At 44.1% G+C, this 18,571-nt stretch overlaps 1 protein-coding gene across 5 annotated transcripts in view; it reads right to left on the reverse strand.

The window, feature by feature from the left end:
- LOC141144048 (NACHT, LRR and PYD domains-containing protein 3-like) overlaps window positions 1-18,571 on the reverse strand; it is a 213,343-nt gene that overhangs the window by 39,993 nt on the left and 154,779 nt on the right. For all 5 annotated transcript variants that reach the window (XM_073629398.1, XM_073629394.1, XM_073629395.1 and 2 more), the window contains 2 exons: window positions 5,448-5,532; window positions 532-569 (listed from right to left, as the gene is read on the reverse strand). In XM_073629398.1, coding sequence (XP_073485499.1) covers window positions 532-569; window positions 5,448-5,532 — 123 coding nt within the window. The remainder of the gene's footprint in view (window positions 1-531; window positions 570-5,447; window positions 5,533-18,571) is intronic.

Genomic DNA, 18,571 nt, shown 5'->3' on the forward strand with positions numbered 1-18,571 from the left:
AGATTTTCTCTTCCTGTTCAACACTGGGAGTAGATTCTTGGCATACAGCCAAGACAGCTGATTGGAGGAGAGGCACACACCCCCTCCACATAGGCAGGGACATGCAGATCTGTGCTGTGACAAGACAAGCCATCTGCTAATCTATTTATAGGAACCTCCCACAACACACATTTCAGCCTGGTTTTATCTTGGTTGATGGAGACCTTGTCAGAAGTTATCAGGCTGATAACAGAGCAACAAAACAGCAGAAAAACATGGGACTTAGAGCTTTGGGGAGAGAAAAGAAAACACTGCAGATGTGCTTATGTCAAATTTCATGAATCAGGTTTATAGCCATTTTAAGGTTAAGGTTAGGTTTATAACATGACATCTAAATATACATTTGAAATAAATCTGATCTCACGTGCCCACTGACCTGTGTATGGTATAATCTGGGATACAGACGGTATATGAACACTTTATATAATGAAGTATCTGGAAATCTAAGTTCCCTGAATATTCAGAATGTAATAAAAAGGGAGAAAACTTTACCTGTATGTTCTTCCATCTACAATCGGTGCTTCCTCAGGCTTTGGGAAGGAAAAAATAATTTAAATGCATCTGATTTTCTGTGGACACAAATCAATCATTTTTATATATGAACGATAGATAGATAGATAGATAGATAGATAGATAGATAGATAGATAGATAGATAGATAGATAGATAGATGCAGGCTACCATAGCACTCAGACTGTTGCATCACATTTCTGAGCCAAGAAGCAAAGGACCATGGAATCTGTAGTCATGTATTCAGCCTTAACTGGACTCCTGAGTCTCGTTCAAACTACATCTCCCAAAAAGCCACTAATTAAGAAGGGGGATTTTGGGAGAGGCTATTTAAAGAAGTGGAATGAGTGGGTCCACTCTCTTCTTCCTGGGATCAGTCACGCAAGCATTAGAACTGTCGTCCGGCTGCTGGGACCCCAGCCTGTTAGGAGCCATCCTTGGAGGGGTAGAGATCGTGTGTGTGCCTTCAGGATCTGGTGAGAGGGCTTATGCCCAAATCCCCTTCTTGTCAGTGACATACAACACATGGACACTACATGCAGACATTATAACCCAGATTGCAGAGGACTTTGCCACTGCTGTCATACCCACTACTTGCTTACTGACTGCTTGAACCTTCTCTCCTTTCCCTGAGGTTTTTCCTTTCTCTACATCTTTGAGCTCCAACGTGCCAGTGAAGACTATGTTCAGGCCTGACACTTGGACTACCCTTACCCTATCATCTGCAGGGTGTGAGCTGGCCCAAACACTGCTTAACCCCTCTATAGGAGTACTGTTTCCTGCAGGCCAGCCTTCCTCTAGTCACAGCCCCCCTTTTACAATTGAGCTTTCTGGTCCATTCAATTATTCAGTCAGTTTCTACTATTTCCCTGCAGATTCAAGTGTTATTATTCATTACCATCTGTTTTGTCATTCTGTACATACCTGACTGCCGTGTGTCTAATTCAACCAGTCTTGGGTGCTGTCCCAGGGTTTGGCTAACTGACATCTTATTGCACCCACTGCTTATATAACACATATAACAAGCAGTATTAACATGTCAATGTAATAGCGAAGATAAGGGGTGTAGACCCATATCCCCAAGTCAAAGTGCTTGTATCTAACAAACAGTTCAATACTTTTCAGCACAAGGCCACTCAAGTAAAACCTGCTGAATTCAGTTTACATTGTGTCTGTGGTTAATTTAAAGGTGTATATTATGTTTGAACCTAGAGTGTCAGAAGGGCTGGGAAGATTTCAAGGTCAGGGCAGCACAAGAGGACAAGCAATATCCAGCGACTCTTACAGCTGATGATAGCTAGATAGATAGAGATCTACAAGTGGCAATTATACATGCAATATGTTAAACTCACTATAGATGTTGCAATCTCACTGTACAATACACTTTAGGTTTACCTACATAAAGACCTAACTACACTATTTAATCAATGCCTAGCTAATCAGACAGGCCCTTGCACTGCAAAGTTGTTGGTAGACCTAAAGAATATTTTAATATCAGATTGTGGGGTAGCCTGTGCCCAACACATATCAGACAGTTAAGGCCAGCTTCCCCCAGTGACTGTAGTAGGTAAAGCTGCACCGTCCCTTCCAGCAGGTTCATCTAAACCTCAGAATCCTGCAACGACTTTCCAGAAGGAGGATCACTAACCAGGACAGATCTACAGTTCATCGTCAGAAGGGGAACTTCTCGACTTGGGAAGCCTCTCTATTTCCAGTAGCTCCAGACACTATACAAGGGACCTACTCCTACACTGCAGCCTTTACCAGTCACTCCGCTTTGACTAATGGGAGATCTGAGAACTTTATTTCATCACCAGGGATGAGCCGAACACCCCCCCAGTTCGGTTTGCACCAGAACATGCGAACAGGCAAAAAATTTGTTCAAACACGCGAACACCTTTAAAGTCTATGGGACTCGAACATGAATACCGTATTTATCGGCGTATAACACGCACTTTTTTCCCCTTAAAATCAGGGGAAAGTCGTGGGTGCGTGTTATACGCCGATCCCCACTATCGCTACGTGAATGTCGGCGATCGCCGCCAACATTTACATAGCGAGTAGTTTTAAATATGGCGCCGCGGAGTTTGGAGGGACTCAGCGGTGCTGAACGAGCGCCGCCGAAATCACAGAGCCGAGATACACATACCCGAGTGTATTCGGCTCTTTCCGGCACCGCTCACAGTCACGCCCAGTCCCGCCATTGGACCTGTGTTATGTCCATCATAGGGCGGGACTGGGCGGGACTGTGAGCGGCGCCGGAAAGAGCCGAATACACTCGGGTATGTGTATCTCGGCGGCGTTCGTTCAGTTCCGCCAGCGCCGAGTCCCTCCGAACTCCGCGGCGCCATATTTAAAACTACTAACATGTGTATGGCGGCGGCGGCAGGCGGTATACATGGACACTGGGGACAAGGCTGCACTGGGGACAAGGCTGCGCTGACAAGGCTGCACTGACAAGGCTGCACTGGGGACAAGGCTGCACTGACAAGACTGCACTGGGGACAAGGCTGCACTGACAAGACTGCACTGACAAGGCTGCACTGGGGACAAGGCTGCACTGACAAGACTGTACTGGGGACAAAGCTGCACTGACAAGACTGCACTGACAAGGCTGCACTGACAAGACTGCACTGACAAGGCTGCACTGACAAGGCTGCACTGACAAGGCTGCACAGGGGCAAAGGCTGCACTGACAAGGCTGCACTGACAAGGCTGCACTGACAAGGTTGCACTGACAAGGCTGCACAGGGGCAAAGGCTGCACTGACAAGGCTGCACTGACACTGAAAAGGCTGCAATGACACTAACAAGGCTGCAGATGAACACTGATGAGGCTGCATTGATGGGCATTTTAATGTAAGTTTCTTTTCCTTAAACTTCCCTCCTAAAAGTTTTTTTCCTTAAAATTCTCTCCTAAACTTGGGGTGCGTGTTATACGCCGGCGCATGTTATACGCCGATAAATATGGTAATTAAAAGTGCTAATTTTAAAGGCTTATATGAAAATTATTGTCATAAAAAAGTGTTTGGGATCCGGGTCCTGCCCCAGGGGACATGGATCGATGCAAAAAAAAGTTTTAAAAAAGGCCGTTTTTTTCGGGAGCAGTGATTTTAATAATGCTTAAAGTGAAACAATAAAAGTGTAATATTCCTTTAAATTTCATACCTGGGGGTGTCTATAGTATGCCTGTAAAGGGGCGCATGTTTCCCGTGTTTAGAACAGTCTGACAGCAAAATGACATTTCAAAGGAAAAAAAGTCATTTAAAACTACTCGCGGCTATATGAATTGTCGGTCCGACAATACACATAAAAGTTCATTGATAAAAACGGCATGGGAATTCCCCACAGGGGAACCCCGAACCAAAATTTAAAAAAAAAATGGCGTGGGGTTCCCCCTAAATTCCATACCAGGCCCTTCAGGTCTGGTATGGATATTAAGGGGAACCCCGCGCCAAAAAAAAAAAAAAAAAGTGTGGGGGTCCCCCTCAAAATCCATACCAGACCCTTCAGGTCTGGTATGGATTTTAAGGGGAACCTGTGCCCAAAATTAAAAAATAAATGGCATGGGGTCCCCCCAAAAATCCATACCAGACCCTTATCCGAGCACTGCAACCTGGCAGGCCACAGGAAAAGAGGGGGGGACGAGAGAGCGCCCCCCCTCCCTCCTGAACTGTACCAGGCCACATGCCCTCAACATTGGGAGGGTGCTTTGGGGGGTCCCCCCCAAAACACCTTGTCCCCATGTTGATGAGGACAAGGGCCTCATCCCCACAACCCTTGCCCGGTGGTTGTGGGGGTCTGCGGGCAGGGGGCTTATCGGAATCTGGAAGCCCCTTTAACAAGTGGACCCACAGATCCCGGCCCCCCCCTGTGTGAAATGGAAAGGAGGTATTTGTACCCCTACTATTTCACAAAAAAAGTGTCAAAAATGTTAAAAATGACAAGAGAGAGTTTTTGACAATTCCTTTATTTAAATGCTTCTTCTTTCTTCTACCTTCTATCTTCTTTCTTCTATCTTCTTTCTTCCCTGGCAGCCCCCTCTGACGTCATGGGGAATACCTCAGGGAAGTCCCCGTGCGTCAGAGGGGGCGGGGTCACTGGGTGGCCCCGCCCTCCATTATTTAAGAACCGTCAGAAGACGAGAAGCGTCACACAGCGGGAGCCTCCCATCATGGATACGGAGCGGCCCGAGCACGAAGAAGAGAAGAAGATGCCGGACGAGTACACCGGAGCAAGAAGCAGAGTATCGGAGGAAGAAGAAGATGGAGGAAGAAACCAAAGCAAGATAGAAGAAAGAAGATAGAAGAAAGAAGATAGAAAAAAGAAGAAGCATTTAAATAAAGGAATTGTCAAAAACCGTCTCTTGTAATTTTTAACATTTTTGCCACTTTTTTTGTGAAATGGTAGTAAATACCCCCTTAGCATTTCACACAGGGGGGGGTGGGATTTGGGGGTCCCCTTGTTAAATTTAATTTAATTTTAAAAAAAAATTTTGGCATGGGGTTCCCCTTAATATCCATACCAGACTTGAAGGGCCTGATGAGTGAGTTTGGGGTGGAGGAACTTGACTTGCCTGCACAGAGTCCTAAACCTCAACCCGATAGAACACCTTTGGAATGAATTAGAGTGGAGACTGCGAGCCAGGCCTTCTCATCCAACATCAGTGCCTGACCTCACAAATGCGCTTCCGGAAGAATGGTCAAACATTCCCATAGACGCCCTCCTAAACCTTGTGGACAGCCTTCCCAATAGAGTTGAAGATGTTATAGCTGCAAAGGGTGGGCCAACTTAATATAGAACCCTATGGACTAAGACTGGGATGCCATTAAAGTTCATGTGCTTGTAAAGGCAGGCGTCCCAATACTTTTGACAATAAAATCGATATAGTTAAACCTACCTCTGCAGAGGGATCAGACTCCACCAAAGCCTTTTCTTTATCACCATAACCAGATTTTTCAAGAGGCGGAGGAACATAGTCTCGGCTTGTAACATAAAAAAAATAAAAAACATTTTTATACCAAAACTTTAGTAATGACATCCAACATAGATTCACATGAAATGTACCAATTTTTGTAAATCTAATGACAGCGATTTGAATCTTGCCAAGTGTAAAACTCAGAAAATCTATTGTGCCACACTTTAGCTCTGGTATCATATTATGTTATCTCAAACAGCACTTCTACTGCCGATTCGGGATAAAACGAGAATCACAATATTTTTGCTTAGAATAAAGATTACGATTCTCGGCGTAACATCATCTTTTACATTATACCAAAAAATTGGGCTAACTTTACTGTTTAACAGAAAGAGCAATCAGCACAAATACACAATAAATTGATAAGAACAATTGTTTGCCAGCTGAACACTTATAAGGTAATCACAACACCTGAAGGTAAATCAAAGATAAAAAGAAGTGCAGCGCAAAAAATTTAATCAAATTCTAGACATCAGATAAATAATAAAAGTCCAGATATTCAGGGAGATGAACTATAAAGCCCAGACAGCAGCAGCAGAGACCATCCACACCTGGGAACAGACTGTTTACTTTTTTAATGTAATTAATTGAAGTGTATTTTTTTCAAAGAAAATTGCGTTTGAAAGACCGCTGCGCAAATTCAGTGGGACATAAAATATTGCAATGACCGCCACAGTCATTATATATATAATGTTTGGGGGTTCTAGGTAATTTTCTAGCAAAAAATATTGATTTTAACTTGTAAGCAACAAGTTTCAGAAAAATGTGAAAAAAGATCAAAAGGGCGCTAAATGGTCAAGCAAGTGAAAATACATAATTGCCAAGATGAATGAATAAATAAATCAATAAATAATAGGTAATAAAAATTACTGTGAACATGAATTCTATATCTATATATATATATACAGTATCCTTGATGCAGTTAGACATTCCAATATCCCGGCAGTATTTGGATCTATATTTCTAGGAGATATAGAAGGCTTATACTTCTTAATCGGACAGCATCCCCTGAAGAAGCCTGATACATGGGCGAAACATGTTGGGAAGTTCATCCTATAGTGCTGTACCGTTAGAACTGTGCTAACTTGTATTTGCCAACTGTTATGTTTTAATATATATTTTTTATTTTGCCTTTCAAAATAAAAAATCTTTTATCATTATATTTGATATTGTTGCAAATTACTCTGCACCTAAAAAATCCCAATCCTCTTTCCATATCTATAAAATCCAGGGATGTGGTACTTAAATTAAATTGGTTGGTCCATGATCATAAAAAAATCATCTCACTGCTGCTATAGGTACTGGTCCCTCAAACCACCAGCTCTTCCAGGCCCACAGTCTTGGAGGCACACAGCTTTGGGCTCCTTAAACGCACACAGCTTCAAGCCCCTCAATGCACACAGCTTCTGGCTCCTTGGACGCACACAGCTTAGCCCTTTAATGCACACAGCTTTGAGCTTCTTAACCACATAACGACCGGCGCACGCCGATGTACATCATTAGAATGGCACAGACAGGCAAATGGGCGTACCTGTACGTCCCTTTGAATTTGCTGCCATGCCATCACGTGCGCGCCGTTGGCAGGGTGCGCGCCTGTCGCGAGCTCCGTGAGTCCAACCGCGGGTTCCGGGTCAGGGACCAGCACTGCTGGAGCTGAGGGACTCTCCTAGCTGCCAGGGGAAGAACTCCTCCAGTGAGAGTGGGGAGGGAGCGAACGGAAAGGAAAGACAGATTCTGGTGGTAGGGGACTCAGTTCTTAGAAGGACAGAGAGGGCAATCTGTAACAAAGACCTGAAGCGTCGAACAGTATGTTGTCTACCGGGCGCTCGGGTTCGGCACATCACGGATCTGGTGAACAGATTACTGGGAGGGGCTGGGGAAGACCCAGCTGTCATGGTGCACGTTAGCACAAATGACAAAGTCAGAGGCAGATGGAGTGTCCTAAAGAACGATTTTAGGGACTTAGGAGCTAAATTGAGGAAAAGGACCTCCGAGGTAGTATTCTCAGGAATACTACCAGTATATCGAGTCACACCAGAAAGGATGAGGGAGATTAGGGAAGTAAACAAGTGGCTGAAGAGCTGGTGTAGTAAGGAGGGGTTTGGGTTCCTGGAGGACTAGGCCGACTTCTATGTGATGGGGGGGGGTCCAGAGGTAGAGATAGTCAGGGCAGAACATATGCCAGAGGGTGTTATTGGGGGCATTAGTAGTAGGTTGACCAAAGCACAAAAACCCAAGATAAGTATAGTAGCAAGTCCTAGTTGCAAGTGAATGTGAGAGATGACATCACTAAGGGAGCTAGGGAGGAGGTGGAATCCTTATGGGTAGAGCTCCAAAGGGATGAAGCTAAGGGGAAAATAATACTGGGAGTATGCTATAGGCCCCCTAACCTGAGGGAGGAAGTGGAGACAGATCTCCTATCACAATTTGGATTAGCAGCAAGGATGGGAAGTGTTATCATAATGGGGGATTTTAATTATCCAGACATAGACTGGGCTGAGGGAACCATGCATTCATCTAAGGCTCGCCAGTTCCTTAATGTCTTGCAGGACAATTTTATGGGTCAGATGGTAGACGCACCAACTAGAAATAAAGCATTACTGGATCTACTGATTACCAACAATACAGACCTGATCACGGATGTGGAAATACGGGGCAATTTAGGTAACAGCGATCACAGGTCAATTAGTTTCAGTATCCAGTAGTAGTTTCAGTATAAATCACACAAATAGGAAACATAAAGTGAACACAAAGACACTGAATTTCAAAAGAGCCAACTTCCCTAAACTACAAACCTTGCTAGAAGGCACAAATTGGGATAAAATCTTAGGAACAAAGAATACGGAGGAGAGATGGGTTTGCTTTAAGAGCATATTAAATAAGGGCATTAGCCTATGCATACCATTGGGTAATAAATTTAAAAGAGCGAACAAAAGTCCTGGATGGCTTAACTCCAATGTAAAAAAGGAATTTAAAAGCAAAAGTCCTGGATGGCTTAACTCCAATGTAAAAATGCATATAAAAGCAAAGGAGAAGGCCTTCAAAAAATACAAGGTTGAGGGATCATCATCAGCATTCAGACTTTATAAAGAATGCAACATAAAATGTAAGGGTGCAATAAGGACAGCTAAGATAGAACATGAAAGACACATAGCGGAGGAGAGCAAAAAATATCCCAAGAAATTCTTTAAGTATGTAAACAGTAAAAAAAGGGAGGACAGACCATATTGGCCCCATAAAGAATGGGAAGGACATCTGGTTACAAAGGATGGGGAGATGGCGAAGGTATTGAATTTATTCTTCTCCTCAGTCTTCACGAGGGAATCGGGGGGCTTCAGTAACCAAAACTGCAGTGTTTATCCTCATGACACAACACAGGAAGCACCTCCATGGTTAACAGAGGACGGAATTAAAATTAGACTTGAGAAACTTAACATTAATAAATCACCGGGACCAGATGGCTTGCATCCGAGGGTACTTAGGGAACTCAGTCAAGTAATTGCCAGACCGTTGTTCCTAATTTTTACAGTCTACTGACTGGAATGGTACCAGCTAATTGAAGAAAAGCCAATGTAGCACCAATATTTAAAAAGGGCCCAAAATACATCCCTGGGAATTACAGACCAGTAGCCTAACATCAATAGTATGTAAACTCTTGGAGGGGATGATAATGGACTATATATAAGAGGATTGGGATTTTTTAGGTGCAGAGTAATTTGCAACAATATCAAATATAATGATAAAAGATTTTTTATTTTGAAAGGCAAAATAAAAAAAATATATTAAAGCATAACAGTTGGCAAATACAAGTTAGCACAGTTCTAACGGTACAGCACTATAGGATGAACTTCCCAACATGTTTCGCCCATGTATCGGGCTTCTTCAGGGGATGCTGTCCAATTAAGAAGTATAAGCCTTCTATATCTCCTAGAAATATAGATCCAAATACTGCCGGGATGTTGGAATGTCTAACTGCATCAAGGATATATATATAGATATAGAATTCATGTTCACAGTAATTTTGATTACTTATTGTTCATTGATTTATTCATTCATTCATCTTGGCAAATATGTATTTTCACTTGCTTGACCAGTTAGCGCCCTTTTGGTTTTTGTTCATATTTTATTAGTTACTCACTAATTTTAGGAGCAGCACAGGCACATACCCATTGTATTAGTTTACAGTTGGCACCGTTCCCTTTTTGTTTCAAAAAAGTTTCAGAAAAAGGTTTAGTCTCTAAGTGGTTAAGCTGACCTCATTTACAGACCAAACTCATCCCTTTGATCGAAATTACAGGGTTCTCCAAACTACGGCCCTCCAGTTGTTCAGGAACTACAATTCCCATCATGCCTAATCATGTCTGTGAATGTCAGAGTTTTACAATGCCTCATGGGACATGTAGTTCCGCAACAGCTGGAGAGCCGTAGTTTGGAGATCCCTCATCTAAAAGAACCAAATGATACAATGTTTCTCTTTATCTCCCACTGAGCAATGTGATAAAGTTGGTAGCCTTTTTTTTTTTTTGACAGCTGTCAGCTGTGAGCAGAGAACGGCTCTGCACCGAATCATGGAAATGCCGGGTTAAGATCGTGAGGGGGGTTGAATCAAGATCGTGTCTTTTTAGCGATTAATCGTGCAGCTTTATGTGACCAGTATTTTTAACACCCATTATTGTAATTTCTGAAATTTTTGTTGTGACACCTAATTATCATTATAGCTTCATGTGTTGAACCTTCTGAGTTATAATCCAGTCAGGCTCTGTAGAATGGGACAGTGCTGGTATCCTTGAGTGTTTTCAACACTGGGGGGGCTCCCGGGGGGAAGTGTTTAGACAGGTTTGCAGAAAATAAAGAACTCAGGAAGGACCCTATCAGTTTGCTGACCATTTATAGACTGATGAATCAGAGGTAGTGAGGTGACAACTGCAGCTACAAAGGTGTTTTCTTTGAAAGAAAACTGGACAGGGCAGTAATAAAATTGGTTGAGGGGTGGGGTTGGGGGCAGAGCAACCAACGATATAAGGCTGCTTTCACACTGGGGCGCGAGCGGCGTCGGCGGTAAAGCGCCGCTATTTTTAGCGGCGCTTTACCATTGTATTTGTGGAGGTATTCGGCCACTAGCGGGGCACTTTTAACCACCGCTAGCAAAAAAGGGTTCAAACCAGCCGCACAGCGCCGCTTTGCCGGCGGTTCGGCCGCACTGCCTATTTATTTCAATGTGAACTTATACAAAGATATATACTGCGCTGTCTAAAACGCACTATAGCAGCCAGGACAGCAGTGTATAGAAATGGGTAAAAAAAAGGTGAAAATGTGCAGGGCTTAACAAATGAATTATGAACATTAATTCAATATGTGAGAAAATATAAAGTGTACATAATGACATATACATAATAAAAAACAGCGTCCACAAAAGTAAGTAGACCCCTCACATTTGTGTAAATGTAAACAAGGCAGATCGCCATTTTGACAGGGGAGAAGATGAGAGGTCTTGGAATACCGATCTCTGTTTTCATCCAGTCAGAGAAGACCCCCACCCCCGCACAGTTAGCAAGCACCAGCTAGGCACACAGTTAACCCTTTGATCGTCACTGATGTTAACCCCTTCCCTGCCAGTGTCATTAGTACAGTAACAGTGCATATTTTTAGCACTTATCACTGTAATAATGTCACTGGTTCCCAAAAAAGTGTCACTTAGTGTCCAATTTGTCTGCCGCAATGTCCCAGTCCCGCTAAAAATTACTGATCGATGCCATTACCAGTAAAAAAAAATAAAGAAAGAGAAATGCCATAAAAATAACCCATAGCTTGTAGATGGGATAACTTTTGCACAAACCAATCAATATACACGTATTGGGATTTTTTTAACCAAAAATATGTAGCACAATATATATTGGCCTAAATTGATGAGGAAATTTGATAAATTATATATCAATGATGTTTGATATATGATATAAGATTTATATTTTGTTATTGGATTTATGATTTTTATATGTATTATACAGTAGCAGAAAGTAAAAAATATTGTTGTTTTTTTTCAAAATTTCGGTCTTTTTTTTTTGTTAATAGCGCAAAAATGTAAAAAAACGCAGAGGTGATCAAATACCACCTAAAGAAAGCTCTATTTGTGGATAAAAAAGGACGTCAATTTATTTCACAACCGCGCAATTGTCAGTTAAAGTGACGCAGTGCCATATCGCAAAAAATGACCTGGTCATTAAGGGATGAAGTAGTTACCGTATATACTTGAGTATAAGTCGACCCGAATATAAGCCGAGGCCCCTACTTTTACCACAAAAAATGGGAAAATTCATTGACTCGAGTATAAGCCGAGGGTGAGAATGCTGCAGCTACTGTAAGTGGAAAACAGGGTCAACAATACCCATTTGCAGCCTCACTGTGTCCATCTGCATGCCTCATGCCTCAAGCCTCAACTTCATGCCTCATGCCTCAAGCCTCATGCCTCAACCTCATTCCTCATGCCTCAAGCCTCAACTTCATGCCTCATGCCTCAACCTCATGCCTCAAGCCTCAACCTCATGCCTCAAGTCTCATGCCTCAACTTCATGCCTCATGCCTCAACCTCATGCCTCAAGCCTCATGCCTCAACTTCATGCCTCAACCTCATGCCTCAAGCCTCATGCCTCAACCTCATGCCTCAAATACCTTGATCAACGTTGTGCCGGCGTTATCTCCTGGTGCTGTGCCCTCATAAAAAAAATTGTTCCTGTAAGTGGTATAAGTGGTGAATTATAATCCCATTTCCTGTGCAATAAGTCCCATAACTTAAATACATACATTGTGAATGTGCTTGTGTCTTAAGACAAATTACGATAATGTTGTGGTACCCAAATCAATTTACCAGTGTTTTACTTAATGTAAACCCAACTTTTTTCTTGAAGATTAAATGTCCAGTCAATAATTTATGTCAATAAAACAGCATTATAATAGCTTTTAAAATCCGGGACAGCTAATCCTCTGTGTATTTTACCTGGTTAAATGATAATTCTACCACTTCGGACTGATTGTCTATTGGTTAAGGGTTAATATTGTGGGTGAGATGCTGAATAGACATGTGCAGACGAAAAAAAAATGTGTTTAGTTAAGATTCATTATTTACATAAATTTGTTTAATTAAATTTGTTTCATTTGTTTCATTCATTTACGGAATTCGTTTCGTTTGCTCGTTTTCAAATCAATTAGAATTTTTCAATTCAGATCGATTCAAAAAAGTTTTCAAATCGGTTTTCAAATTCAAATAGTTTTCCAGTTTCCAAAGAGAATAAAATAGAATAAATATATGAAAAATTGCAGCGCTAAACATGAAAATACATAATCATTAATAATAGTGAATCCAAAAAATTAGATAGAAAGAAATGTGAAAAGGTAAACAACACAATAAGAAAACTTCTATATAGTTCATATAAGTAAGTCCATAAACTTTGTGGTTCCAAGTAATGAAGATCTATCACCCAAAGGATAAGAGAAAAAGATCACCGCTGTGAAAAACTTCTGCCACCAAATGAGATATAAGGATATATATTTAGTTTATACTAAATGGGTCAAACAGGCAATGGTGTATCCACACCTAAGTATAGATGGCTTGCTACAATCTTCTCCAATTGATCTTATGGTAATTGGGAGGGTTATTCAACAGCCACCGAAACCAGTATAGTAATGCACATCAGAATTAAAGAAAATTTTCAGAATTAAATTAAATTTTTTTTTTATTTTAAATGTTAGAAAACTCACATTTTGATAAACATCAAGAGGCATTGATTGAATGATGCATCAAGTTATAATGGCTTAGGCAGGACAACAGACTTGACGCGTTTCGTCTCAGTCAGACATCATCTGGGGTGTCCTGCTGCCTGTGCCACCACAATATTTATAGATAATTTACCCCATCACATGGATAATCACGCTGCTTAACGCCGCGTCTAATCCGCCAATAACTTCCAGGATTATCAGCAAGATGGCGTGGAGGCATGCGTGTCAAGCCTCAATATGAACACTGATGAGAGGATTTCGACTTGAAATCTGAAGTGCCTTACTATACTGGTTTCGGTGGCTGTTGAATAACCCTCCCAATTACCATAAGATCAACTGGAGAAGATTGCAGTAAGCAGTCTATACTTAGGTGTGGATACACCATTGCCTGTTTGACCCATGTAGTAAACTGAATAGGGTCCATACATTCCGGTAATGCCGCGTACACACGGTCGGACTTTCCGGCATACTTGGTCCGGCGGACCAGAGTGTGCCGGACAATCCGCCCGTGTGTGGGCGGCGGCGGACTTTTCCGGCGGACTTCTTCCCAAAAGCCCGCCGGACCTAGATTTCAAACATGTTTGAAATCTTTCCGTCGGACTCAGTTTCGGGCGGAAAGTCCGCTCGTGTGTGTGCTGGTCCGACGGAAAGCCCGCTCGTGTGTAGGCTGGTCCGACAGACCAAATACGACACGAGGGCAGGGTATTGCATCTCGCGCTCGCTGCAATAGGAAAAACAAATCTTCCTATTGCGGCGAGCGCGGGGCATACCAGGCCCTTAGGTCTGGTATGGATTATAAAGGGGAACCCCGCTACGCCGAAAAAACGGCGTGGGGTCCCCCTAAAATCCATACCAAACCCCGATCCGAGCACGCAGCCTGGCCGGTCAGGAAAGGGGGTGGGGACGAGCGAGCGCCCCCCCCCCCTCCTGAACCGTACCAGGCCGCATGCCCTCAACATGGGGGGTGGGTGCTTTGGGGGAGGGGGGCGCCCTGCGCCCCCCCCCCCCCAAAGCACCTTGTCCCCATGTTGATGAGGACAAGGGCCTCTTCCCGACAACCCTGGCCGTTGGTTGTCGGGGTCTGCGGGCGGGGGCTTATCGGAATCTGGGAGCCCCCTTTAATAAGGGGGCCCCCAGATCCCGGCCCCCCACCCTATGTAAATGAGTATGGGGTACATGGTACCCCTACCCATTTACCTAGGAAAAAAGTGTAAGTAATAAAACACACTACACAGGTTTTTAAAATATTTTATTAAACAGCTCCGGGGGGGGGATCTTCCTCCGGCTTCGGGGGTCTTCTTCCGGCTTCGGGGGTCCCTCCGCTTCATCTTCTCCCGGCGTCCGGTTGGTTCTTCTCCGCTCTCCGGCCTCTTCTCCCGGTGTCGCAGGTCTTCGGCCGGCCCCTCCGCTCTCTTCATGTAGCTCTATTGCGAGCGGAGGTCCGGACTTCTTGGCTTCTTGGCTTCTTGGCTTGGCTTGGCTTCTTGGCTTGGCTTGGCTTCTCTTCTCTTCTCTTCCCCCAGATGTTGACACGACGCTCTCTCCGGCTGGACTGGTTTCTGAGGGCTGCGTTGTGACTTATATAGGCGGAGACCCCGCCCCCATATGATGTCACAGTCCCTGGGCATGCTGGGACTGTGACGTTTTAGGGGGCGTGGTCGGGGGGCGTGGTCGACCACGCCCCCTAAAACGTCACAGTCCCAGCATGCCCAGGGACTGTGACATCATATAGGGGCGGGGTCTCCGCCTATATAAGTCACAACGCAGCCCTCAGAAACCAGTCCAGCCGGAGAGAGCGTCGTGTCAACATCTGGGGGAAGAGAAGAGAAGAGAAGCCAAGCCAAGCCAAGAAGCCAAGCCAAGCCAAGCCAAGAAGCCAAGAAGCCAAGAAGTCCGGACCTCCGCTCGCAATAGAGCTACATGAAGAGAGCGGAGGGGCCGGCCGAAGACCTGCGACACCGGGAGAAGAGGCCGGAGAGCGGAGAAGAACCAACCGGACGCCGGGAGAAGATGAAGCGGAGGGACCCCCGAAGCCGGAAGAAGACCCCCGAAGCCGGAGGAAGATCCCCCCCCCCGGAGCTGTTTAATAAAATATTTTAAAAACCTGTGTAGTGTGTTTTATTACTTACACTTTTTTCCTAGGTAAATGGGTAGGGGTACCATGTACCCCATACTCATTTACATAGGGTGGGGGGCCGGGATCTGGGGGCCCCCTTATTAAAGGGGGCTCCCAGATTCCGATAAGCCCCCGCCCGCAGACCCCGACAACCAACGGCCAGGGTTGTCGGGAAGAGGCCCTTGTCCTCATCAACATGGGGACAAGGTGCTTTGGGGGGGGGGGGCGCAGGGCGCCCCCCTCCCCCAAAGCACCCACCCCCCATGTTGAGGGCATGCGGCCTGGTACGGTTCAGGAGGGGGGGGGGCGCTCGCTCGTCCCCACCCCCTTTCCTGACCGGCCAGGCTGCGTGCTCGGATCGGGGTTTGGTATGGATTTTAGGGGGACCCCACGCCGTTTTTTCGGCGTAGCGGGGTTCCCCTTTATAATCCATACCAGACCTAAGGGCCTGGTATGCCCCGCGACGGGGCTCGCAAGGTGTCAATCTAGCCGATAAAAGCGGCAAGATTGACATCCTTTTCTAGTCCCGTCGCACCTGAGTCACGTTCAAAATGAACGGACTTGTCCGTGTGTGGGCAAGTCCGTTCATTCTGAAAGTCCGCCGGAACTCCGGCGAAAGTCCGTCGGAAAGACGGGCGGACTTAGCCCGCCGGAAAATCCCGGCGTGTGTGGGCAAGTCCGTTCGTTTTAAAGTCCGGCGCACCTGGCGGACAAAGTCCGTCGGAAAGTGTGCCGGACCAAGTAGGATAGAAAGTCCGCTCGTGTGTACGCGGCATAAGCCTCCTTATATCGCATTTGGTGGCAGAAGTTTTTCACATTGGTGATCTTTTTCTCTTATCCTTTGGGTGATAGATCATCATTACTTGGAACCACAAAGTTTATCAACTATATAGAAGTTCTCCTTTTGTATTATTTACCTTTTCACATTTCTTTTTATCTACTGTATTTATTGGCATATAACACGCACTTTTTTACCCTGAAAATAGAGGGTAAACTGTGCCTGCGTGTTATACGCCAATATTTTTCTTTTATTACCAACGGGGGCGGTCCGCCCCGGGTGCCACCCATTGGGGGGATGTGTCAGGCCGACTGCCCCGCCTCTCCTGGCCCTGGGACAGCGCTGCCAGCATACCTTAAAGTTAAAAAAACATTACTGCCAGTCCTTTCTCATACACTGCTCCTCCTGTGCCACCCTCAATATAAATGGAAGCCTCTAAATACCTCAATTAACGCCGCTCATTCTGGCCGCTCTCCTGGAGTGTAGCTTTTAATTGGAGGAGGAGAGCGGTCATGTGACCATCAATGAATCAGCAGAGGAGAGCAGTCACATGACCGGGTCCACAAAAGAGCGGTGTTAATTGGGGTTTTTAGAAGCTTCGATTTACGACACTGACACAGGAGGAGCGGTGTATGAGAAGGTGCTGACAGTGATGTTTTCTCAACTTTAGAGCATGCTGGCAATGCTGATCCAGGAGACTGGGGGTCTCCTGGGAAAGCAGGGGGGCTTTATAATGAATGGGAGTCTGTGTCACGTGCAGGGAGTCTGTGTAATGTGCAGGGGGCTGTGGAAATTTTTTTTCCCTGAAACTTCCCTCTTAAAGTTATTGTGCGTTTTACACGCCTGTGCGTGTTATACGCCGGTAAATACAGTAATTTTTTGGATTTACTATTATGATTGTGTATTTTGATGTTTAGCGCTGCACTTTTTTTATACTTATAGTTTTTTTCACAAGTTGTCTCTTGTAGTGCTGGCTGCTTTTGTTATATACTTTGAACACTAAGCACGGTTTCTATACAATTTACTAATAAAATAAAGTAGAAAAAAAAGGAAAAGAATAGAAATTTCTTTATTTTTTTTTTTATTCCTTTATTTTCTATTCTATTTTATTCTCTTTTGAAATTGGAAAACTATTCGAATTCGAAAAGTTGTTCTAACTCAAATTTAAAAACGATTCGAAAAGTATTCGAAAACTATTTGAATTTGAATTTCATCTGAATTTTTTTTTTTTCGTTATTTCGGATTCGTTTTAATTTCGGTACTATTCTAATTTGGAAATTCTGATACATCCGAATTTCTGAAAAATTTAAATATGTCCGCAATTTTAATTCGGAACTAAACGAACCGCACATGTCTAATGCTGAATATATGCAGACCTTGGTGAGCACCTGGTTTGATAACTGTTGGTGTCCCTGGAGTGATGTGATTTGACTCTGTAAATATATACTTTTTTGTCCTTATTTATCTTTTTTTTTTACAAGAAAATGGTCACGGTTATGGTCTGGAGCTGCATTGTTCACTGGTGCTGGTGTATTGTAGTGCTGACTGTTGACTTTTACGTTTGTAACTTTCTTATGAAAAATTAGATGAAAAAAAAATTAAAAAAAAAGAAAAATACCACCAAAAGAAAGTTCTATTTGTGTGAAGAAAAGATATAAATTTCATTTGGGTACAGTGCTGCATGACCGCGCAATTGCTAGTTAAAGTAGCGCAGTGCCATATAGCAAAAAATATCCCCGTCATGAAGGGGGGGTAAAACCTTCCGGAGGTCAAGAGGTTAACGTGATTTCTCAACAAAATAAAGCATGGAGATGGAGGAGTTTGCTTTGAAAATTAAAAATGAACTAAATAGCGTTTTCGGTTTGCTCAGATACAGTTTCGTTTTACTTTAAACAGGGCCAGATTAAGAGCAACATGGGCCTGGTGCTAAGGATTTTGGTGGGCCTTTTTATGAAAACAAATAAAATGAAAACGCAAACAATTTTTTGTTGAATTAAATTAAAGCGAGAGAGAGGTGTGAGAGAGTGGTTGAGAGAGAGAGAGGGGGGGGGGGTGATAGCGAGATAGGGGGCTGAAAGAGAGGGGATGAGAGGGAGGGGAAAAGAGAGAGAAAGGCATTGAATGAGAGAGATGGGGACGAGAGAGAGGGGGTGAGAAAAAGGGGAATAGAGAGAGGGTGAAAGAGAGAGAGGGTGGTAGGAAAGAGGGGGTTAAAGGGGCAAGAGAGAGAGAATGGGGGATGAAGGGGATGAGAGAGAGAACAGGGTGAAAGAGAGGGGATGAGAGAGAGAGGGGGTGAAAGAGAGAGGGGGGGTGAGAGTGAGGGGGTGAGAGTGAGGGGGTGAGAGTGAGGGGCACAGCATAGTACATTACACGGGGGGG

This window comes from Aquarana catesbeiana, linkage group LG05 (genome assembly GCF_042186555.1).
Source record: "Aquarana catesbeiana isolate 2022-GZ linkage group LG05, ASM4218655v1, whole genome shotgun sequence".
Lineage (NCBI taxonomy): Eukaryota > Metazoa > Chordata > Amphibia > Anura > Ranidae > Aquarana > Aquarana catesbeiana.